Raw genomic sequence first — 25,979 nt, forward strand, 5'->3', positions numbered from 1 at the left:
AGGTGCCTGCTACAAGAGTCTGACGGAGGCACTAAGTATAAAACATTTTTTGCAAATATAAATCAGTGGGCTGGGAGGCTGGGATTGGAACAGGTTAGTGTAGCGGAACATACAAGCTGTCTACCTATGCCATACTGGGTGCTGCCCGAGCTGAACATTGGACTGTTCTTTTTGCAGGAAAAAGATAGGAAGCTGGTAACTCCAAAAATAGCAGAACATCTAAATTCATTTAGAGACAATACTTTGATTATGATGGATCTAGAGATCCAGGTAGTGGGAGAGGGTTTGGGATGTATGTGGAGCAGCTTGGGGTGAAGATTGGCCGGCGCATCTCTAATGGGAGCTCTGTTTTCACATCAGAGCATATGGCAATCTTATGGGCTTTAAGGTGGATTGAGGAAACCAGATCTAGAGAGGTTATCATCTGCACTGACTCTGCAGCTGCTCTGGGAGCCTCAAGGAGGGGGAAATCTAAGGCTCGACCTGATATTATATTGACATTTTAACTGTGTTTTTTAGAATTGGGTTTGGATCTAACATCACCTTTTGCTGGGTTCTGGGACACGCAGGGGTTCACGGGAATTAGCAGGTGGATCAGATTGCAAAACAGAGTTTGAATAGAGAGGTAGATGTTCATAAATCCTGGGGGAGAGTGGAGCTGAGAGAAATAATTAAAGAGGGCTTAATAAAGGAATGGCAGAGAGGGTGGGAAAAATAAAGCGGGGGTAGAAACTACTTCTCTTTACAACCTCAAGTTAAAAAAAGATGTACCTGCACCTTTCAGTCCTGTAGGGATTCAGTTAAACTGTGTAGATTAAGAGTGGGTCACTGTGGGCTAAATCACTCTTTGTTTACTGTAGGAAAACATGTGTCTGGTTTATGTGAGTGTGGGAGTCCTGAGACAGTAAAACATGTTTTTCTGGAGTGTAAAAAATATAGGACAGAAAGACAAACATTGTTTGATAGAATGTTAGGACTTGGAGCTCAGGCTTTTTCAGTTTTTTCTTTGTTTGTTGTTTTGGACACTGTGAGAACCACAAATTGATCTCCAAGGCAATTTTGAGGTGCAATTCCTGCACAATACAGGACTATATGTAAAAATCTAGTTCATCATCAGACCTGTGGAGGGCAGTAGTACACTAAACAGCGTCTAAACTGCCGGAATCGTACTAGAAGAAGAAGAAGACCTATCAGATCAGTTTGATCCGCTGCAGCGTCCAATCAATGACTGCGTGTCGGCCGGTGAAAGACTTCCGTGAAGGCAGCTCTCATGAGTCCTTTGAAACGAACAAATGTGAATTTTGTGATGATATTAAAACCTGTGATCATTTATTTTTTCAATGTATTTTTTTCTGAAGCGCTCTGGACTGATATGCAAGACTGGCTGCACACGAAGATCCGGCTTGAACCCTTTTCTCAAAAAGACATTATCTATGGAGTTGTTATGGACAATAATGAATGGGACTTTCTGTAAACAATATACTCATCCTCGGAAATTTTTACATACACATGTCTAAATATATGTGAAACCCAGGTTCTATGTATTTCATAACGAGCTTCTCTCTTTTACCAATGCCCTTAACATAATGAAAAGTAAATATGCAATACAACTTTTACATTTATTTGAAAAATATGCTCTGCGACAAAAGCCCTAGCTAAAGTTGTTTACTTTATTTTATTATTTTTCATTTATTTGTCTCTCATGAAAAATCTGTACTGTGCACTCCTCAATGCACCTGCTCCTTTGGAATGTTAAGATTGATGTAAGCCATATTGTTTGTCCAATAAAGTTTGGGGGAAAAAAAAAAAAAGCTCTCGTGAGTCCTCCCTCCTCAGAAATCGATCCTCGCTTCTCGGAGCACAGAGAAGACAGTTAGGACCATAGACATATAGACATATATACATATATACGTATGTATAAATGTCTGTGATTAGGACGGCCTGCAAGACGGCAGACAGGAACTGCAAACCGACTCCCAAGTCTGGAAGACGCGCACCGGAAATACGTCACTTTAGTCGACGTTACCCCGGAAAGAAACATTTTATAAACTGCCTCACAGCATAATCTATAAACGAGCTGTGAACTTCAAAATTAACGTTCTTTACAGGGGAGTGCTAATTGTTAGCACATGGTGACCAGGTCCGAGCGAAAAATACTGCGCTACCAGAGCATTCTGTCATACTAAGAACCGAGCGGCCAGTTGGATAGAGAAGCTGTGAGCACTTCATTCAAAATGAAAACTGTTTTGATGGTTGCAGAAAAACCGTCCTTGGCTCAGTCGATTGCCAAAATCCTCTCTAAAGGTGAGTACAAATGTAACTTATAGCTATGCAATATGTTATGAAGGCAGACTTTAACTTTAGGACGAAAGAAAGATCAAGGCTAATATCGACAGGGAAGAATAAAGATATCATTTCGTTTTGTGTTTGCATACACACCTTTATTATTATGTTAGCACACGCAGGTCAGGGGTCAGCACCCTGTGGCTCTTCTGTCCCTCTGCAGTGGCTCCCTGTGACTTTGACAAAAAATGACAGGAACGTGAATGATGGTTATCTTTATACACACTGCTGTAAGCCTAGTGAGTTAGACAGAGAATACTGTCTGTTCTAGCAAGTTAGAATTAGTCAGTGAATTGAATGAACCTGAACTGATACTGTTGCATTTTATGCTCAGGCCTGAGCATTGAATGCTGTATGCGGCTGAGGAAGAAAGACAGGATTACCTCACATTGATGAAATCTAGTCAACAGAAACTGGCCTCATTTATTTCACTCTAACTGTTTTAAAGCTAGGATGCTTCTATATGTTTGATTTATTATAATGTAGGCTATTTTTGTGTTTTTGTTCGTTATAGCATCTTCCAATGTAAAGAACAGACATTTAAACTGTTGCACAAGTTGTGATATCATTGTATTCTAAATGCCAAGAAGGTAATTAGAATAAATAACCCACTACAGAGTTACCACAAGTGAAAATATTCATGAATGCTCATTAGGGCCTGTCTATAACCTTGATGGTCCAATTTAGACATTTGAAGCTGTGTTCTCGCGCCTCCAGAGTCAGGGGAGCAAGAATGGCTATTTTGATAGCAAAAGTTGCTGACCCCTGACTTGTGGCAGAAGTTTGAAAAGTAAGAACTGCATAGATGCAAGAGTTTGTTATTATTGGGACACTTAACCTTGATGCGTTCTTTATTTTATATAAATGTGTGCTTTGCGCTTTATGTTGGCCAAGTCTCTGAAGTAATGTTTTTAACCGTTTTACCGTCTCTGTGGAAACTTGGAGACACTGTTGATGAGATAAAGTCTATGTTGCTGGACCTCAAGTAATTCAGGAAAATATTTTGACACAGAGGCCATCAGAATACACCATATGGACACAAGAATGATACCAGTAATGTAAAATGTCTTTAATTACTATGTAAACAGACATGTCTGGAATGGTAACATTTTCAGTGTCTAATGGTTAACATTAACAATGACTGAAATGGACTGATTTTCAGAAACCTCCATCTTCACACTGTCCTTTGTCAGAACAAACACTTATTTTTGATGTTCACTAAGGTCCTAAGGTCCTTGATATGATAGAAGTCAGTCCTGTTCAGCTGTGCCTGGAGATAGCACATATACATGCTATGGTGATGAGCTCAAATTCCAAAGAGTAGCTGGACGTGGGGAAGCAGCCAGCGTTTTTCTTGAGGACAGGCATCCTCAGGGACACGGGGATGGTCTCTAGACCAAATGTATTGTCGAGCCCCCTGCAGGAATGGCCGGTGTGGCAGCTGGCCTCGTGGATGACCTGGGGTACTCGGTTCAAGTCAATGTTCTCCCTGATGAGAGATGAGGAGAAGGGTGATAAGAGACAGGCGCTCATTCAGGTATTTGCTCATTTTGTAAATGTGTTAGGCAAAGCAGCCTTCTACTCCATAACTGTAAGACTTTCATTGAAAATACTTCTTGAATATTCTTGTTTTCTTCAGTGACTGGAAGTCATATGATTTATTCATCTAAGAATAGTAGTCTGGTCTATTACAACAGATCATGGTCTGTCAGTCAACAGATATGCCCAGAGGGATTTCTTCAAATTTCAGGCATATTGACCATCCCAAATCCCAGTCCCATGCCAAAGACCATAGACAGAGTTGCATTATGTAGTAACTTGTAGCTCAGCTCATAAAGAGCAATAGTAGTTTACATGGTTTCTGCAGGGTCTTAAAAAGTCTAAAATTTGACAGTCTCAATTGTAGGCCTTAAAAAGTCCTAAATTAGATTTAATTTAATTCATTCACGCTTCTGTCGTCACCTTTTTTTTAGTTTTTGTTTTGTGGAAATGTGTTGGTGAAATTCACAGTTAGTTCCGTGTGTTGTAATTCTTTCTGAAGTATCCAGGAACACAAGTGGCATTTTGCCAACAGCCTGTTAGAATTTTATCTCTGGACACTTCTGAATTTGAAGCGCATTGCACGCTCTGCAAGAAGACCCTCAACTTGAGCACACTTGGTGTAAAAGCGCTGGTGTCTCACACAAAATCCGAAAAACACCAGTTGGCTTCTAAAAGTCTCCAGCGAAGTCTCACTATCACACACTTCTGTACACCTTTGTCACCAGTTCCCAGTCCAAGTTCATCTAGCTCTGCTCGACCTGAACTCGGTGCTGCCTCTGCTATCTCCCAGTCAAGCAACATTCAAACCATCTTCATTTCAACTCCGATGTTGAAAGTGGAGGTGCTTTGGATTTTGAACACCGTTGCTTTGGCAACAGATTTGGAAGGAAAAAATTGGTTATTTTAGATTATTATTTAAGTAATTCTGGGACTGCGCTTTTCCTTACTTTTTCATACTTTGTGTAGGTCTTAAATTTAGTTCAAAATGGTCTTAAAAAGGTCTTAAAAAGTCTTGAATTCGACATGTTTAAACCTGTGTGTGTGTGTGTATGTATCATGTTCACTGTTCGTGAATGACCAGAATATGCCACTAATAAAGGAAAATATGACTTGTATATATATAGGGATATATTCTGACACATGGTAGTTTTACTGATTACTGTTATAGCATATTAGACTTTGGGCATTGTTATACCAACTGATCCAGTGGTATAAGTCTACAGGTTTTATACTGGCTAAATTTGCATCTATTTGATTTGTTTTTCTTTTTATTAGCAGCTCATTCTGGTCATTCAAAGTCAGTGAACATGGTACGTAATATGCCACAATGGTTAATGTTCCACGACATAGATTTTATGGTTGGTTGGCTCATAGTTTCTAATCTATTGATTAGTCAGACTGGCTATGGTGGTTGGGTTAACATTAGCCATGTTAGCTAAGGCTAGCCCTTCCATTAGCTTTGAGTGGTTTGTAGGCAGAAATTTAGACATATTACTTTACTGCAATATTGCAAAAATCCCAAGTGTCTGCATGCCAACAACATACCATACAACAGAAATGCATATATTCTTTAATTTACGGTAATGTGTTAAGTTAGCATTGTCAATAAAGACTCAAAAAATGTATACATTTACAGCTGCACTTGCTATATAACCAGCCCAGTGGCATTATGTTTGCCATATTCATCAGGGGGCAGTACCCATCCAACAATCTTTCAATGGCATAACAGTCTCAAGCGGCACATACCGCCATGTGTCAGTGGAATGCCAGCAGAATAACAGCAACATACCACTCCAAGGATTGGTATACCAGTCTAGGGATCGATATATGCTGAGCAGCAATTGACATATTTTCAGCCACTTACTGATCTCAGCGCTACTGCAAATGGGACCCACAAAACTTGTGCATATACCAGCATGTTGTAACTCAAAAGTGGAATCATGTCATGTAATGCCGAGATGGTAGGGCATACTGGGGATTCAAAAAATCAAGATGATGGAAAAAAAACCCTGATCCTCTTCCAGGAAGATGAGCTGGTTATCTAGAGTGATGAATTCACTTACCCTCTCTGTAATATTTTTGGCCATGACGCTTTCACAAGGACATTTCTCTTTGCTTTGAAAGTATCTGAGAGTGTTCGCTGCGTCAATGTCTTTACCTGTATTACTAGAGCAAACTTGTTGTATAACTTTGAGTGTTTTTTATTTGCCATATCAAATATAGTATTAGTAGTATTAAATACATCTCTTTTGTTACCGATCCGCACAACAGTCATATTGCAGATGTTACATGATGCCACTGGACTGCTTTCGCTTTCTAATTTATCTAATTTCCACACTGTAGACATTTTATTCACAGGTTTTCCAGAGTAACGTTATGCATGCATCACTGTTCTGTCATGAATTGTACTCCGATGTAAAAAATAATCGGCCAAATTGCTGATCCCGATCAGTGAAACAACACCAACATTGGCACGGGACATCTCCTTTTATTTGTGTTTAATTGGAGTTTGCCTAAATTAATGTCTTCTGCTAAAATGGAAGAATTTTAACAGGCACTTTGATGCACAGACAATGAATCGATTTATTGAGAACATCATTTGTTGATTAATTGTTAATGAAGATCATAAGTTGCAGGCCACATTTTGTCTTTTGTATTCTTGTGCTCCCTTTGTAAACTCTGATATCCAGACGCTGTCAAATGTTGAATCTTATGTAGGGCAGCCACTAAAGATTAACTTTGTAATTGAGATATTAGTCAATGTAAATCCTACATTTGAAATTATATAAATGGCAAAAAATTCTGTGACCAGCATTTCATTTTTTATGCCAATGAGCTAATGGATTTATCAGCTAACCTTTCAGTATTAATCTGGGTTGTAACTTAATAACAAAGGATATATTTGCAGGTATACTCACACGTAGCTCCAGGTTGCAATGCTGCGCTCGTTGATACGGCTGGGCAGGTTCACCAGCTGGCTGTAGTAGTCCTGCAGGCTGTACGTACAGAAGGATTCATCCACACACTGGCTGCCCAGTGGCATGGCCAGACACTGGTGAAGGGCCAGCAGGCTCAGCAGAAAGACACGCAACAACTGGACACACAGAATAACTGGAATGTGTGGACGTAGTGCTTGGTAATAAACACATATTTAACATGAAATTTTGATCAAAGACAGTATTGTTAGGTGTCAGTACCAAAACTTGGTAATCATATTGTCACTAATTCCTAACTGCTACTAATTACTAACACTGACTACAAATAATTTTAAAAATATACATGGCCCTACATTTGGCTAGATATAACTGTCAGTTTGTTTGAAATAGATCTGGTTTAGGTGTGCTTGCTCTGCATATACTGTGCATATATTTGAGTCAATATTGCCTACTGGAGAGCCAAAGTCACGCCCCTTTGGCCATCTTTAGACAGTGTCATGTACGGAGCCCCAAAGGCCTAAAAGTACTCATAGTTTTTATATCTTGTTCATAGACCCATAGGGCAAACAAAAGCTGAATGCACAATACATTTGATCAATTGTGAAAGTCGGTACAGAAATTCTTGATCCCCAAAGACACATTTGATAATTTGATGATGATTAAATGTATCCCCTGACCTTTTATCTAGCAGACTCTTCAGATCCTATTGCATTTTGTTTGATACACATGAGTATATTCTAATCAACCAGTTAACTTACACCAAAAAATTGTAACTTTAAAAGCTATCCACTTGATGTGTTTACATCAGACTTCGGAAGCCTCTCATAACTTGTCACCTCTTGAGGCCAGCAGAGACATCAGTCATCATTGCTATCAATGTCATCAACATCATGCAAGTTTCTTACCTGGAGCTGTTCCATGGCTAAGGTTTATGACAGGAGATGTCTTCTGTGTCCGGTGTGGCCTTTGGCTTGGAGTTGATCTGCGACCTGTATCTAAACCGCCCTCTATTTATGGCTGTCTTTATCAGGATTGCTACCAGCCTGTGTGTGTGTGTGTGTGTGAGTGTGTGTGAGTGTGAGTGAGTGTGTGCGTGCGTGCATGCGTGTACCATCATAATTGTTACATCCTTTGTCTCTGTCATTAGCATTCAGCCTTGAAAGAATCATTAAATTCAGAGCAGACGTCAGTAGCATTGAGTCAAGGTAACCAAGGGCACAAACCTGACCACCCCTTCACTTAGTGGAAAAAGGGACACAGCTATCAGAGGTCTCATGTTCCTGCCTCACCCACCACCATGTTCGACCTCTCTAAGTCTGACTATTAAAGTTTGCATTCATGAAAGTTGCATTTCAGTGAGATGAGACTCAAATCTCTTAAGGAAAATGTCATAGAAAAAGGCTGCCATCATTCTGTAGGTAGCTATTTCTTTATTTTTGTGTCCTGCCAAACATTTGTTCCACCCTACACCACTTTATGTTAACATAAACCTGTATGTAAAAACAAGACCTTTATGTAAAAAAAGAGTTTGTCCTCATGAAAGCTTTGTCGTTGTCATTAAGTGCCATCACTGGAGGGAATTTATCAGATTACATCCAGCCTTTTCACGTTTGCAGTAGTACAACCTAAGACACACTTTTATGTGTAAGATTTGGAGAGTTACCCTGTAAGATTAAATGGGCATTGAAATGTTTTAATTCCATTGTGGTCAGAAGCTTATAAAATCCTGCACCTTTAATGATTACCTCATCTGTTCTCTTTGGACTTAAGGAAACTGTACAAGCCGCAAGGGACTCAATGGAGCATGCTCAGTGCTGGAATACACCGGCAGCTTCCAGGGCCAAACTGTACGCTTCAAGATGACGTCTGTGTGTGGACATGTGATGAGTCTGGATTTCATTGGTGGGTATCATCAGTATTAGGTCTGGCTCAGCCTTCACTTTAAAGGCCCTCTATGTAACATACATTCCATACTTGAGGTATTCTGATTATTCCGATTCTGATACTAACTAGAGAAATAAACAATTGTAAGCTGTAGTGATACAGCAAGGTGAGATTTCCGTTGTCTCATCCTATTGCCAGAACCATTCAGTGCAGTAACTTTATTTGAAAACAAGCAAAACACCAGTATTCAAGTCTTATTTTATCATACTGACCTATTGTGTTTTTATGAACTGTTCATGATGCTTGTTACTACTGTGTTACACAGGTTTTTGCAGTGCAGGAGTTTATCCTGACTAGACCAGTAATGTTACATTACTTGTGCATAATATGCTCAAGTAATGCTCAAGTAGAATGTGCCTATTAAGCCAGTGGGCACACCTGTGAGAGCTAGCAGCAGGATGCTGACTGCAGTTCACTTAACAGCCACTGGTGTCACTAAAAACAACATGTTTATGGAAGTTCCACACAGGGCCTTTAACTGATTCTTAAAGATTTTAGATGATGTTATGAAATACAATGAAGAAATGATGGTTGTTTTTCTTTAAGTACTGTTCAGTTGGATTGAAATACAATGTTTGAGGGTATTTGTTTCTAGATTAGTCAGTGTATTAAACAGCCTGGATCAAAAGCATTAACTTCCAGCTTGATTTGGGTTCCATCCTCTTCAGTGTCCAAACTCTTGTCACAACTAAATGTTACAACTATAACTTCTGTTTCCTGAAGAAGTTGAATGAAGTACAACAGATCATGCAGAGGCATGAAATTACATATTAAATGTATTGTATGGAGTGATGGACTGGAAGGGAACTATTAAGAGCTAGGTTCTTCTCTTTCAAGGGAAGTACAACAACTGGGATAAGGTGGACCCTGCAGAACTATTCAGCCAGGCTCCCACTGAAAAGAAGGAGGCCAACCCCAAACTCAACATGGTCAAGTTCCTCCAGGTAGGCCTAAGAGCAACTGACCCAGTGTTTTATTTTTTATCATGTGACATTGATGGTTATTGCATTCTGTATAATCAGGTGATTGCCACTGTGTTATGTTTTTTATCACTGGTGTTCACGTTCAAGTTTCTGGTGTCGTGTCAGGTTGAAGCCAGAGGCTGTGACTATGTGGTTTTATGGTTGGACTGCGATAAAGAAGGAGAGAACATCTGTTTTGAGGTAAATCATGCCCCATTTACATCTGCTGATCTGTCTCTGAATATGTTGTTTGCAAAATAACATCCAGTCCTTGAGTCTTTGCATTCACACCTTGTAGTGAAATTTGTTCATGATTGTGCCTGATTGAGATCCAATTGTGATCTGACATCAACCATTGGCTGACTATACAACAAACATGCCATGTCCAGGGTTGAGAGAAATAATGCTGCTCCATGGGCTGTACTTCTCTATCCTTTGAGGAGGAGGAGGAGGAGTGAACTATCAACATGTCTGGTTTTTTTTTTTTTTTTTGGGGTGGTCACTGACCACCCCAAAAACTGTGCGGTCAAGGCATGGGTCAGGTATTGGTAAACATAATGACTGGTCACCGCTGTCAGCATTTTTGTGCCTCTGATTCATGTCTTCATGTCACTCTGCATTTATTTGTCACAGTGGAAATTCATTCAAAGCAGAGCTCCACAAAAGAGCCTGCAACCATTGCGGAAGGTTATCTGACGTGTCAGTGTTTCCCCTAGATGCATTCTGTTGCTGGATTTTCAGCACTGCCACAAAAAAAAAGAAGAGATGATTTTTGCAGGTTAAATATCACAGGCGAAGGGCGAATTGAAGTTGTACACAGTGAAAGCACTACATCCTAAGTTATCTTTGAATCGATTATTATTGTCATTACTGCTATCTGAACAAATTCTACAAGTCTCCATTTAAGTGGAGTGACTGAAATTTTTGTCATCCTATTCCAAGCCTGCAACAGGCGACTCATCGAGCTGGGGTAAAGTTAGTTTTAGGTTGTATATTTGGCGGCTATTCAGTCGGGTCCAGCTGAGACTTTACTGAGGTTCGCCCGATGTCAGCAGCAGGAGGTCGTTTAGCTCACCTCCCAGAGCTTTGCGCTGAAACACTGGAGACTGATTTTAAGTCTGATTTTAAGTTTAAGACTGATTTTAAGTTTAATTACATTACTTGGCACAAATTTACAAAATAATTGCATTTTTTTCAATATTTTCCATGTCATGTGACCCAGTGACTTCAAACTAGCAGCAGATTGTATTAGTTAAGTGGACGAATGAGACAGAGCTTTTTTATTGTATTTTAGTGCTTCCTCTATTTTATATGAATTAATGCAGAAATTATTTTTTTTTTCTCAATAACTTCCATGTCATGTGGCCCACTGACTTCTGAGACAGATGCTGTTTCCATAAAAAAGTATATAACAATAAAGAAAATAAAGGTTAAAAAGTTCTCTAATGCTCAGTAATGTCAACTTCTACATTAATTTGTCTCATGTCTTAGATTCTGATTCTGAAATTTATTTATTTTTTTTCAAAAATCTCACCAGTAGTCACCGTTTAAAGGGTTATTTTTCAAAATTTTCTTCCGGGGGGGGGGGGGTGCATGACCTCAGACCACCCCGGTGTTGCTAGGTTGCCGACTCAGAGCACAGCTGCTACAATAAAATCTAGGGGAAACACTGTTTCTAAGAATTTTGGATGTGTGAGATGAACTATTTCTTTCTTAGCTGAAGCCGACAACGGGACAAAATGAATGTAAAGAGAGACATAGTGGAGTCATATTTTCCTGCTTTGTTGTCTTTTGCCACACCTATGTACATGGAAATTACACACTTTCTACTTTGATATTGTAATTTTACCTCCCCACCCATAGAGGCCATTGCAGCTATGTTTTTCTTAGGGGTGTTAGATCATATCAAAAGCGGTTACTGTGTATTTAAATATAGTTACCTATAGTTTGATCTGTTCCTCAGTAACAGCTTCTCTTGCCTCCTAGGTACTGGATGCAATCCAGCCAGTGATGAACAAGGGGAGTGTCAGGGAGCAGACTGTTTTCCGAGCCAAGTTCAGCTCTATTACTGACACTGACATCTGGAACGCCATGAACCTCCTGGGAGAGCCCAATCGCAATGAGGCCCTGTCAGTGGATGCACGTCAGGAGCTGGATCTGCGCATTGGCTGTGCCTTCACCAGGTACATTGCTCTCTTCTAGGGACAGACCGATGGTTAGTCTGCAAATTATTATGGTAGATATTCAGCATTCAGCAATAGCCACTGCCCTGTGGTCTCACTCAATGTCCTAGTCACAACACTATTTGATTGGTTCCACGTCAGTAATAGTATTCTATCAACTCGTTACTAAGTTTGACTAAGTTTGCAAACTAACTACTAGCTAAAATGATCAATTGTTGTGTAGTGTAAGTATAAAGCAGCAGAAAATGGAAATACTTTCAACACTACCACACCCCTAGAGTCAGTGCAACACCACTGACTTAGATAAATACAAATCCAAGGTTTGTAACAATTTGTCAAACGTAACTGCAAACAAAAGTCAACTACGAACAAAAGTCATTACGTCGTAGCAGGTCGTGTCTTGAAAACTTGTATGTTGGAGTAAGCTTGTATGTAACACTGTGATCCTACTCTCTCTTGAAGTTACATAGTGCAGAAACAAGAGATGGGTGTCAGAGTTACTAAGACAGGGACACCATTCAGACTACAGCTAGACATTGTACCATCAACATGATATTGAAGCTGTTGTTTAAGGTCAAAAAAGTTACAAAGTGTTTTGAAGATTTTCATTTTTTATGCAAATGTAGTGCATATTGTTTCCAAACAATGTTTCCCACAGAAGAGCTCTCTAACCTTAGCATTGGTTGGGGGTTGGATTTTATCAGATGTGAGACCAGAAGTGTCCATATCTGACAACCTGAGATTGAGACTCGAAAATAAACAATCTCTATTGGAATTGCTTTAACTACATTACATTTTGTTGTTTTAACTGTCCACCCAAGAACTTTATTACTTTGCATATACATATCCATCTATCCATCCATTTCCATCCATCCGTCTGAGCACGTCACCCCCACTACCCTCTCCCCAGACCCTTCCTCTTGCTCCTCCGGGAGGATCCACAGGCGTTCCCAGGCCAGCCGAGTGACATAGTCACTCCAGCGTGTCCTGGGTCTTCCTCGGGGTCTCCTCCTGGTGGGGCATGTCAGGAACACCTCCTGGAGAAGGCGTCCAGGACGCCACCTCAGCTGGCTCCTCTCAATGTGGAGGAGCAGCGGGGGGGGGGGTTTAGAGACCGTCTCAATCATCGGACTGGGGGCGGACAGACAGACGCTCGTCACCCTCACCCGCTACAAAGCAGCTAACATTGAAAATTAGTATAGTGGCGCTGAGCTAGCAGTATAGCGGCGCTGCGCCACCGTTCCATTATCTGGGGAGAACCCTGTTTAGAATGATGTCAGCTGTTGTAGGGTTAGATATCCTCTCCCCACCACCCAGAACTGCACCCATCTACCTCCAGACACTGGTGAGGCCATACACCCCAGCGCAAGCACTTTTCTCCACTACATCTGCTGTACTAACCAATGTCAGGACAACAGGGTCACTTGCCATTTTCCACAAAAGACTCACTTGTTCTGACTTCACCTCAACCCCGCATAGCATGACTCCCTTGCAACAATCCTGGTATGGCCTGTTTGAATAGAACAGGATAACGAAGCACATTTTCATTAGCATTCATAATGTTTGGGTGAGTTTTGAACTCCGTACTGAATACAAATAACAATCAAAATTTCTTCAGATGTTTTGTCCAGGATGAGACAAGATATGTTCCCTGCTCTACAACTTTGATTACAACTGACCTAAGGTAAGCATTTGTGTCACCTTAGACTGTCTTTTGTTCTCCAAATATCAGGTTCCAGACCAAGTACTTCCAGGGCAAGTATGGCAATCTAGACTCCTCCTTGATCTCATTCGGCCCATGCCAGACCCCAACACTAGGCTTCTGCGTGGAACGACATGACAAGATCCAGTCCTTTAAACCAGAGACTTACTGGGTCATCCAGGCGAAGGTAAGGCTCTGGTGTCGCTTACACCCATACAATCAATAATCTCTTCCGTCCATGTGCCATTCATGGACATGTTTGGGTGTTTTGGTCAGGTCTTCAAAGGGAAGGACAGCCCACTGACACTGGATTGGCACAGGGTGAGGGTCTTCGACAGGGAGGTCGGTCAGATGTTCGTCAACCTGGCCAAGACATCTAGGGAGGCCCAGGTATTTTTTTTTTTTTTTTAAATAACATAATGTGTCTGCAGCCCAACTGATACTATATTTTTATTCTTACAATGATAATACTTGTTTTTTCAGGTCACTTTTTATTTGGATTTAAAAATAAAAGTGATGTAACTTGTTTATCAGTAAGCTTTAGAGGTGCTGGTATGTTCATTTTCTTACTTTTGGACAAAGTTAGTCCCCCGATTCCAGTCTTTGTACTTATCTAGGTCAGTTGACCACTGTCTGAAGCTTCTTATTAAGCTGTGTTCTGGATCATTCTCCTGTTATTCTCATCCAATTAATTGCTAAGTTATAGTGGTCCTCTGAAAAACATATGTAGATTAACATTCAAAATCAGCCATTTCCTGATAGAATAGTAATTTACAACACTGACAATGTGTAGACAGTTTCTGATCAATTTAACATAATTTAATTTAATACATTTTGGCTTTTCTGACAAAAATAATTATATATGACTTAGAGCTTTTGAGTGTATCAAGCGTTGACATTATTAGTCTCAAAATTCCTGCATTGGTTAGACAAGGATCCTGTTGAAGATTGAAGATATACTGGATTTTTGGTACAGTAAAGGCTAGAATGTCTGTATGGATCTTGTAGTGGTTTAAGTTTTTTAAATTACAAACGACAAAGAGAACTTCAGCTGGCAAGAGAATTTGTGTTACATAAGTCATATTCCAGTACCTGAATGATTCACCCAGGTCACAGTAAACCAAAATCAGAGCTCACCTTAGTTGATCTTCCTTAATACAGGTGGAGTCAGTGAGTAAGAAAGAGAAGGCCAAGCAGAGACCCCAGGCCTTGAACACAGTGGAAATGTTGAGAGTGGCCAGCTCTGCTTTAGGTATGCATCATTTCATCAGTTGTAATGAGGTTCAACATGTTTGTGATAATTATATGAATTATGTGAATGGTTAAATATTCCTGACATAACCCTAACCCTAACCCTTCCCACTCATTTCCTGGAGTTTCAATTTCCCATGATTGGAAATAGCATCACTTCTGTTTATGGTTGTGTTTTTAGACTATGTACTGATGGCACAAAATTGAAATGTAAGAAAATATTGAAAACACCCCATCACAATACTCGTGTGAACGTGAGAGACATATTATTTTTTGAACCCTTTGAATTTGTTTCATGAAGTACACATGTTGACTGTCAGTTTATGAGAATTTTGCAAGTCAAGACAGTCTTCATCAGTCTCACTTTCGGAGCCTTGTAGCCCTAGCAAGCAATGAAACCATTCCTCAATGTGCTATAGCAGATGGTCATTGTAGTTTTTAGCTAACTAACTCAAATTACTCAAATTAAGTCCAAATAAACTTGTGTTCAGGCATAGGTCCCCAGCATACCATGCAGATTGCAGAGCGCCTGTATACACAGGGCTACATCAGCTACCCACGTACTGAGACAACGCACTACCCAGAGAACTTCGACCTAAAGGGAGCGCTGAAGCAGCAGACCAACAACCATATCTGGGCAGAGGAGGTGAGGGCCAACAGACTGACTGTATTGTAATTTAAATATGATGCTTGTTGAATACACATAATCTCTCTAAAAAGATGTTGTACATTCCTTAATCAGGTGAAGGCACTGCTTTCAAATGGATTAAATCGACCCAGGAAAGGAACAGATGCTGGAGACCATCCACCAATAACTCCAATGCGTGCTGCCTCAGAAGCGGAACTGGGTTAGTCATACAACTAAATAAATTATCATCAATAATCATCAGCTGTTAGAGTAGTCATTTTATTGTATTTGATGTATTGATGATGGACTGATTCATGATTCATTGTTCAACAAGAGTTAATGAAGGAGTATGTTTTTAAAACCTTACACTGATCACCAGCACACACTACTTTATCCAAGCCACCAGATAAATTCCAACACGGACCCCTTTGTGCTCAGGTTCTAACCCATGTTTTTGCTTCTCTACACTTCCACAGGAAGTGATGGCTGGCGGCTATATGAGTACATCACACGCCATTTCATAGCCACTGTGAGCCAGGACTGCATCTACCTGCAGACCACCATAGACTTCAAGATTGGATCGGAGGCCTTCTCATGTAGTGGCAAAACCCTGATATCAGCAGGTAAAGCCGTCTGGTCACATGTTCAGCACACTTCCTACAGATTACAGATCTGCAGTTTGCACTTTGCATGAAACTCTCGCCAAAATGCAACCAAAGCTTTTTTTTGTGAATGTACATGAGTCAAACCTTCGTGTAAAAGCATAATTGCAACAAAAGAGGCACTTTTAAGATTTACTGTATTTTCGCAAGGGGCACTTTTAGGTTAGCATCAAAATCGCCATTTTTAAAACACTAAGAAGCCTCGACACAACATGACACTTTGCTCGTAGTATCACCAGTGTCTCTACACATGAACACGAGCACTGAGAACATTGTGTACACACAGTTTGCTAAAAAGAAAGTTTTTTCTAACAACTCAGCTTAGCAGTAGCTTGTTCCGTTCCCAGTCGTCATGGCAGCTGAGAAGTATTGATCTCAGAATTCAGCGTAACTTTGAGGTGAGTTAAGGTGGAACGCTCCTAAAGCTTAGTTCCATATAATGCGCTGATAATTTGTTGTTTTGCGAAAAACAACATTGACCTTGAAGTTGAAAAAGGAGCCTATATATGAAACAATACTAAAATAAAAAGCCAGAAAAGTCACGTGAGACAGTAGCGTTCCACCTTAACTTTCCTCAAGATTACGTTGCATTCTGAGATAGATGCTTCTCGGCTGCCATGACGACTGGGAGCAGAACAAGCTACTGCTAAGGTGAGTTGTTATAAAAACTTTCTTTTTAGCAAACTCTGTGTACACAATGTTCTCAGTGCTCGTGTTCATGTGTAGAGACCCTTGTGTTGAGCCTTCTTAGTGCCCTTCTTAACTTCATTTTAGACATCAAGACATGGATGGCAGCAAATTTCCTACAGCTCAACCAGGACAAAACTGAGGTTTTAGTTATTGATCCTGAAGGCCAGAAAGAGAAACTTTAAGTTAAAGGATTTCAGACCATCATAATCTGTAAAAGATCTGGGTGTGATTTTTGACTCGGAGCTCAGTTTTATTCCACACATCAAAAATATAACAAAGGTTTTTACCATCTTAAGAATATAGCCAGAGTCTGCCTGTTTCTCATTCAGCCCAGCTCAGCTGCACGAGTGCTGACAAGGACCAGAGGGCGGGAGCACATTACACCGGTTTTAAAGTTGCTGCACTGGCTCCCTGTGAGGTTCAGCATTGATTTTAAGGTTCTTTTACTAGTTTTTAAGTGTCTTAACAGTCTTGGGCCTTTTTACTTATCTGACTTGCTTTTACCATACCAGCCCCCGAGGACCCTGAGGTCCTCCGGCACCGGCCTTTTAACCACCACAGGTTAGTTAAAAAATGCACGGGGAGGCGGCTTTCAGTTGTTATGGGCCCCGACTGTGGAACAGCCTGCCGGAGAGCCTCAGGGTCACTGAGACTGTTGAGCTTTTTAAAAAGAGGCTCAAGACTCATCATTTAACCAGGCTTTTAATTGATTTTTAAATTCATTTCAATTCCTTTTATGCTGTGCTAATCAGAGCACTTGTATCCTTTATCCTTTTTTACTGTTGTAATCTCTCACATTGTTAGCCTCTATACTTTTATATTTTAGTCTCTCATGTTTTTAGCCTCTATGCTCTTATGTTTTAGTCTCTCGTGTTTTTAGCCTTTATGCTTTTATGTTTTAGTCCCTCGTGTTTTTAGCTTCTATGCTTTTATGTTTTAGTCCTGTTTTAGTTTTTTATCTCCAGTGTTTTCTTATGGGGGCCTGCCAGACTGGGAGTGGTCTCTGGTCTGCTGCTGGGAGTGCTGTCCCATGGACGGTTCCGGCCCGGGTGGCTTGACGGCTCTGCACCCTGGTGCGGGGGCCTCCTGTCTGCCCGGGTTGGGGTGGTCTCTGTGGCGGTGCTCCCTGCAGCCTTGGACCGAGATCTCTCTCAATGTGGTTGGCCTTCAAAGGTAGCTTCCTCTGCGCCTCAGGTCTCGTTGCCCAGCCGTGTCTCTCTAGTGGCAGCTAGTGTATGTGTGGGTGTGAGTGTGTGGGTCTGTGGGTCTGTGTATCTGCGTGCAAATGTGTGAGTGTGTGTATGAGTGTGTATGTATTTGTTTATGTCTCTGTGCATATCTGTGGTGGTGGTACGGTTGGGTTCTTTTGAATTTTCTTCTCTTGATTTTGTTTATTTTCAATCTCCGTAAGGCACTTTGCACTTTTTTTTTTTGTATGAAAAGCGCCGTAAAAATAAAGATTGATTGATTGATTGATTGATTTTAAAAATAGCGATGCTATCGTAAAAGTGCCCCTTGCACTGAGAAAATGAGCTTGACGTGCAATCGAAAATATGGTAAATGTTAAAAGTGCCTCTTTCATCATAAATATGCTTTTACGCGAAGGTTGACTCATATACATGCACAAAAAAAGCCCAGGTTGCATTTTGGTGAGAGTTTCACTTTAAGAAGTTATCAGTAGATTAGGTTATTGGGAGTTATAACACTAACAGTTATATGTGAAACTATTTTGGTTCATCTTGGGCTATGTTAATTGAATGAAGAGGCTTATTATTGCTTCATCAGACATGTGGAGATTGAAGGCACTAAATGAACATGTTGCACTGCACTATTCAGTTCTTCAGGGGTTTGATTCTTTGGATGAATCCGGAAATCCGGCTTTTCGACAATGGGACAGACTAAATGTAAAGTCAGACATGGTGGAGTTCCTATTTTTGTTTTGACAAATATAATAGATTATGTAGTCCCTTACATGACCTGGCAAGTGGCATCTCTCTATAAAAGCAAGAAATCGCTGTCTGTTTCTGTGTGTGTGTGTGTGTGTGTGTGTGTGTGTGTGTGTGTGTGTGTGTGTGTGTGTGTGTGTGTGTGTGTCGTTTGGACTACAATGATACCGTTAATAAATGATTTCATAAATGATTTACCAATTCCGCTAGCATTGTCAACCATAGCCACCATAGCGCACCAGAGCCAATCACTGCACACCATAGCCACGTGTGCACCAGAGCCAATCACTGCAGAGCCCACTCCCGCCACATACCATAAGAAACAAGCAGATTTATACCTGCAGTGGCGCGAGCTGGACCGGGATTTTGCCAGCGGTTTGGTCCCGTTCTTCATAAACCGTCATAAACCGACCAGATGTGAGGGCGAGTCCGTGAAAGGCGGTACGGAAGATGTCCAGTGCTAGTCTTCTATAACACCCTCGACCTGGCTGAGTTCAGTGCCCGCATCTTATTCAAGGAGCAGCAGCAGCAGGAGAGCCCGGAGGAAAGTCCTGCAGCAGCTGACAGAGGAGCTGAGGGCAGAATACATGGAGGGGAAAGGAATCGCAGCAGGCGGCACAAGGTGGGCAGCAGCGGAAGCAACCACCGCTGCAGCAGCAGACACGGAAGCAGCTGATCCGAAAGAACTGCAAACTTAACCAAACGAAACGCCGGACACTTGAAATGCCACAAGCCCGAGTGTGGTAACTGTGAGGAGAGCGGAGGATCTGCAGACTGTGACCAGGGATCAAAACGGCTCTTTGTTTTTGTTTTAGATCAGCTCGTTTCCAGCTTTTTCGATTATTATTATTTTCATTATATATTATCAAGCATTAAAATAAAAGGTTTTATAATCAAATAAGTTACTTTTAATTGTTAATTTTCTTGTTCTGAGGTTTCTTTCTTAAAATCTTGTTTAAATATGCAATAATTACATTTTACTATGTGCGGCGATATAATATTGATAAATGTAATTAAACTTGTTCAAATGCACATTTTGGTGTTATTTCATTTTTAAAAAATATCATGACACAATGAATGCATTCATCACTCAATTAGGTACTCACATAAGACATTACAGGGTTTAAATCCAGCGGTCCAAATGACCGCTTATGGCCCTTCTAGTAGTGTTGGGCACTTCTAGCTAGCGTGTAGGTGTGCGTGTGTGCAGGGTGATCTTACCCAGCTGTTATTTGTCATTAGGACTATTTGCTGATGTGCAAGGCTTGCAATTACCATGCTCTTCTCTGTTTTGTTGATGATTGTTATTGAAACACCACAAGCAAGGGCGATTTTGACATTTGTGAAAAATGAGCATGTGAAACAATAAAATAGGTCTATGTTAAATGAGAGCAATGAGTTTATCATTTTTATTGAAGGCAGGCTATGGCACACGCTACTTGTCAGAAGGCGTTTCTTTAATTTGATTTGAAAATAAATAAATATAGAAACATACTTTTTCCTCTTCACTAGGCTATTCTTGAATTCAATATTATTCTGGGGATCGGATGGAAATCTCTGGTGGGCTGCATATGGCCCGCGGGCTGCCAGTTGACGTTGACTGGTGTAAACTCTCTTTAAGTTTTCTTGTTGAACCCTGATTTAATTAATCAGTAGTTTGGAATTAGCTAGTACTTAGTAACCTAGTGGTGATTTATGAATAGCTGGTGCAACCCAATCTTTGCTAAGTGTATATTCTATTCACAGGTTACACAGCACTGATGCCATGGCAGGGCATCCCACTGGAAGAGGCAATGCCAGCTTGCGAGCGTGGAGACACTTACACAGTTGATGAGATCAAGCTGGTGGAAAAGCAGACCAGCCCTCCAGACTACCTGACTGAGGCTGAACTCATCACCCTAATGGAGAAACATGGAATTGGTACACCTGATATGTTACGTTGGACATAATTGCTGTTTATATCTTGTATTGACCATATTTAAAAGAGAGGAAGCATTCCATTGCCTGTCTAGGTATCGAGCAGACACTGAGCAGCACTATTGTTCTTTCGCCACAAAACCAAAACAATGAGGTAAAAAAAAGGCAGTAACATGAAGTAGAAGTGTATAGTTAATGATCATTCTCCTTCCTTGCAATGATCATGTATTTCCACTGGAGATGTCCCGATCCCATTATGTGATTGGATATCGGGCCGATCACGTGATTTCAGACTTGATCGGAATTGGACATTACATCCCGATCAGGGATCGGATATATAAATATATGTATATTAATTCTCATTATTTTTTTTATCACCGTTATGTGGTGGTACGGAGTCAGACCGTCCGACATCACTTTGCTGCAGTGACACTACTGGTTGAGTTTTGAATGTGGACCCAAACCCGATTTTATTTTCTTTTTTTATGTCCAAGCACAATTTTTGGCAGAACGCAGACGCATATGTAACGTTACTCTGGCAAACCTGTGGATGAAATGTCTGCAGTGTGAAAATAACTTAAATTAGAATGCGAAAGTAGTCCACAGCGACATGTAACATCTGCAGTACTACTGTTTCGTGGGGGGCGCGCTTATCTCTGTGGTAGAGGATCAGGGTTTTCTTCGTCACCTGGAGTTTTTGAATCCCCGGTATGCCCTACCGTCTCGGCATTACATTACATTTCTTCCACTTTCGAGTTACAACAAGCTGGTATGCGCGCTAGTTTGGTGGGTCTCATACAGCAGAGCATGTACCACAGGCAATCAAGGAGATGCTGAACGCATGTGATATAGACAAGCAAACCGTCAACGTCATTTTACATGACAACGTAAGGAATATGTAAAAAGCAGTAGATGAAGTGGAGGTATCAAGCGTGGGCTGCATCTCACACACTTCAGCTGGCTGTACACAAGGGTCTACTGTCACAATGTAGCGTCAAAGACTAACCTGCTAACAAAAGGAAGGTGGTTGGTAAATGTTGGAATAGCATATGCAGAATAAGGAAGAGCAAGTATTTACTTTGTTTCAACAACATAAAAAAAACTGTTAAGGAATGCAGGTTCTTTTTTCTTTTCTTTTCTTTTGCTGTTTTATTCAGGAAAATAACAGTTAAGGCTGAGTATCAGATCGGGACTTGGTATGGCAGATACTAAATATTAAAGGACTCGGGTTGGATCGCGGGGTCGGGGTGGGGGACCTGATCGGGACATCCCTAAATTCCACATTAATAATCTTAATTCAAATTAATTTATCCATTGTTCAATATAAATATATTGATCAGTGCAGCTTTAAACTTAATTAGGAATATGTGTGTAGTGTAAAACTCTGAATTCACATACTATCACACATACTGTAGGACAGTCTCCTTGATCCAGTACTCTGTAACACAGCATAGTTGCATTTGTTTTCGGATTTTACACATTTATTGCTGTCACACACTGTCTTGACTTGATGCCAGCTTTCAGTCTTGCTCTGCATGGTCTATCTATTAATCATCACTGGCACCCATGTTGGTTTCTGTCATTTACTAACCATTTTTTCCAGTCCATTTATGAAAACCAGACTTGTCTACTGGAAATGAAAAAAGGGTCTAATTTATGATAAAAATGGTATTGGTCTGCTGAGACACTATCAGCTGATTCAGCCCTTTTTATGGCCTTTGTTTATGTAAATTAATACAGTATAAATACAATACTTCTTAATGATACTCTCAATTAAGCACTAGACTACATACAGGTCTGGTATTGCAGCATTCATCTGCAAAGGAAGAATAATATGAATGTATGCACAGGTTTTAACATGTTTTCTTCTGTCCTCTGTCTGCCAGGTACTGATGCCAGCATCCCTGTGCACATTAACAACATCTGCCAGAGGAACTATGTGACAGTAGAAAATGGGCGCAAGTTGAAGCCAACCAACCTGGGTATTGTGCTGGTACATGGCTACTACAAGACAGGTGAGTTTTTAAATTTTATTGTACATTATTTTGGGGATTTGCAGCTGTGCATTGATTGCGGGTTTCTTGAAAATCACTGAATTAGTGACCAAAATTATCACAGTTATTGGTATACTTCAGTATTTTTAAAATGTCTTCAAAATGTTGAAAAAACACTGATTGATAGATAAACTGAAATAATTTCACCAAGATTTATATTTGAATAGATTTATTGTATATTAAAATAGTCCAAATCCAAAACCTTAACAAAACACTGCAAAATCAATATTAAACAAGTATAAAAGAATGTATCAAAACTGTGTGTGTCCTTTAATGTCTGCATTACAGAGGTGGAATGAGGTGTAGTGGCAGCAGCACTCGATTGGCCAGCAGACCCTCTCTGTGGAAAAAATGAATAGAAAATGTCATTATTAATTATTACTGTCATTGTTACTTAATACTAAGGGTGAAACCAACAGATCACAAAACTCATAATTTAGATCACATCACTTTTGTTAGAAACAGGTTGGATAATTTTTTAGAGCAAAACAAAAAGGAATATTGTTAAATTAATTATGAATATTCCATTTTGGCTCTTATTTCTATCTAGACACTTGTTATATTCACCATTTTATATTATTCTTTATATATAGTCTATTCTATAAATAATCCACACATATAATATATTTCTGATATTACTGGCTGGATATATATTGGCTGTCCGTCTCTCTGTCTGCTTGCTCATCTGTTGTCAATGGACTCGGTCCATCTGACCATCAGATGGCTGTTGAGCCACAGGTGAGCTGCTCTGGTGAGCGGAGCTGAGATGACAGTCAGCTCAGTCAGTTTGCATTCACTAACTCAGACCTGCTCACTGCCGCTCTGCATCAATATCTAGAGAATTATTAGGTCAACTAATAATGTGAAATCTACAATTAATAAGCGGTTCAAATAACGTGTCAAATCACGGATCAGCTTTGTTCTGTTAACGTTATACCGCTATCTGGTCAGTTTACATTAGTGACAACAGCAAATTAGACAGAGAGAAGGAGTTTAAGGTTAGCTACCTTGCATTCGCTGAACAGTTGAGGGTGATGGTCACGTAAATTGGATGTGTTGCCGCTCCTCACAACAACTTTCTTCTTGCAGCTCCTACAGATAGGGCTGCCATCCTCGACCAGCTGTCCCTGAGCATGCTAATAATAACAAAAATACGCCCAGACTTCAGATTAGGTTCTCTTTGAATGTGGAAAAATGCTGTGAGGGCCGCTTCTGTCACGTCCTCCCTCCGCCATGTCTTCTTCACTACATAACAAGCGCATGTTGCACGCTGCGCCTGCATAGTGAGACTTGGATAAAGTATCTTGTGAGTTTTCCACACCGTGGTTTCTCGACCGCAGCAGTTACCGTGGTAATTAAAACTTAAACGGTAACCTTCACCATTGGGAATTTGACCATGGTTTGCCGTGACACCGGTGAACATTACATCCCTATTTCCACACGATGTCAAATACAGGTAGTTATAAAAACCTTTCAGGACATTGAACCAGACAGTATAGACAAATTCATTAAAAGTGGCTATTGTAGAATGCCATTAAATGCACACCTTGTAATTTCTGCCTTTAATTGACTCTTTATCAAAACTAAACCAAGACTTTATGATTGTTTTGTTTGGAGGAGCCGCTGCTTAGCTGCTCAGAGCCATTTAGCATGTCGTGGACAAAGCTAGACCTGAGGAATAAACACTTGCAGAAACACTGGATTCTGCTCTGATCTGGAGCTGTTTACCCATGGGAGGAGAGCACAGAGTTTACTTTTTAACTTTTAGGATTAAATAAGGGATTTATCTTCACTCTTGTTTATCAACCTGAGCAGCATTGACTGCAGAGGTGACCTTCATTTTCTGGTGTGTATGTGTGATAATGTTGACTGCTGACTGGACATGGAAGATAAATGTACTTTCTGTCTTGGACACAATAAAGAGAGTTGAGGGGAAAAGGAGATAAAAGAATTTGAGTTGCTGGTGAGTGCTGAATTTATTGAGAGTTGACCAGAATTTCAAACATGCACGTGTGGTGTTGCTCGCTAAAGTTAGTGTACGACTAATGAAAAATGATCCTACAGTCAAACTTGCTTGGCCAGTGATGGACCACCATTGCTAAACAACCATTGCTGATGGAAATCTATCTGATGTGACTCAGGCAATGAAAATCCAAATGACACATGACACACCATGACCTTTAGTTAACTTGTGGATTTCTCTGGGTTTGAAAGTTGTTGGAAAACGTTGGGATTATGTAAGTACACAATTCAACAAAATATTTCACAATGCTCCAGTGGGTTGTAGTTTTGCAGAATTCTTACGTATTATATCTTTAAAACACTACTGATTAGATGTTTGTCTGTGTGTATACTGCAGATGCAGAGCTGGTCTTGCCCACCATACGCAGCGCTGTTGAGAAGCAGCTGAACCTCATCGCACTGGGTAAAGCCAACTTTCAGCAGGTCCTGCAGCACACGCTGGATATTTTTAAGAGGAAGTTTCACTACTTCGTGGATTCCATCCCCAGTAAGTTCTCTGGAGCCCCAGGAGAACAACTTCATGAACTCCTTTAAAGGGTTGTCTGCAAAATGGTGGCATCGTGGGTAAATCTTTAGGACAATGGCTTTTGACTTTTTAAAATTCATAACACAGATTCAACCCTAAATGAAATCTTCATGCAATCATTAGAATTGCTCAATGTGTTCAATACAGAGACTATAAATATGACTAATTCATGACTTGAAATTGTCACACTACAAATCGACTAAAAAGGAATTAATCTAAAACCATTCTAATAACCAAGTAATTCATCTGGAAATAACAGCAATCATTTGATGGTTTCAGCCTCTCCGGGCCAATCATTTCAGGTTGTTTGTCTTACATTAAATGTAGAATACTGAATACCTCGGATCTCTGTAAAATAAAACAAGGAACAATTTGATAACATCACCGTAAGTTTTAAAACATTCTTCACTGATTTCTTTAGTTTTTTTTAAAAACAAAATGTTGTAATTAATAATGTATGGACAATCCCAGCATAGGTATGCAAACTTCTTTAAGTTTAATTAATTAATTTAAGTAAGACCATTAAGTTTAGTGTTTTTATTTCTACTTGAGTCACAGAAAATTGATGAATTTAAGCAATATATTTTAGGCCAGACCACAAGACAGTGAAAGTAAAACTGCTTAAGTCGGAGTGATTGACATCATACTTAACTAAAACATAATTTTGAAAA

The 25,979-nt window shown here is 40.2% G+C and overlaps 1 protein-coding gene across 2 annotated transcripts in view; it reads left to right on the forward strand.

The window, feature by feature from the left end:
- Window positions 1-1,957: 1,957 nt before the first annotated feature.
- Window positions 1,958-25,979, forward strand: part of top3b (DNA topoisomerase III beta) — a 49,158-nt gene continuing 25,136 nt past the window's right edge. The window contains exons 1-14 of one of the 2 annotated variants that reach the window (XM_037097946.1): window positions 1,964-2,304; window positions 8,592-8,723; window positions 9,603-9,709; window positions 9,854-9,928; window positions 11,714-11,910; window positions 13,643-13,799; window positions 13,889-14,002; window positions 14,774-14,864; window positions 15,355-15,509; window positions 15,606-15,711; window positions 15,968-16,114; window positions 20,536-20,709; window positions 22,593-22,721; window positions 25,120-25,269. In XM_037097946.1, coding sequence (XP_036953841.1) covers window positions 2,235-2,304; window positions 8,592-8,723; window positions 9,603-9,709; window positions 9,854-9,928; window positions 11,714-11,910; window positions 13,643-13,799; window positions 13,889-14,002; window positions 14,774-14,864; window positions 15,355-15,509; window positions 15,606-15,711; window positions 15,968-16,114; window positions 20,536-20,709; window positions 22,593-22,721; window positions 25,120-25,269 — 1,804 coding nt within the window. In that variant the 5' untranslated portion in view covers window positions 1,964-2,234. Of the gene's footprint in view, window positions 2,305-8,591; window positions 8,724-9,602; window positions 9,710-9,853; window positions 9,929-11,713; window positions 11,911-13,642; window positions 13,800-13,888; window positions 14,003-14,773; window positions 14,865-15,354; window positions 15,510-15,605; window positions 15,712-15,967; window positions 16,115-20,535; window positions 20,710-22,592; window positions 22,722-25,119; window positions 25,270-25,979 lie in introns of both variants that reach the window. The other variant, XM_037097947.1, reaches the window with a different exon arrangement.

The sequence above is a fragment of the Acanthopagrus latus genome, chromosome 5 (genome assembly GCF_904848185.1).
Source record: "Acanthopagrus latus isolate v.2019 chromosome 5, fAcaLat1.1, whole genome shotgun sequence".
Classification (NCBI taxonomy): Eukaryota; Metazoa; Chordata; class Actinopteri; order Spariformes; family Sparidae; genus Acanthopagrus; species Acanthopagrus latus.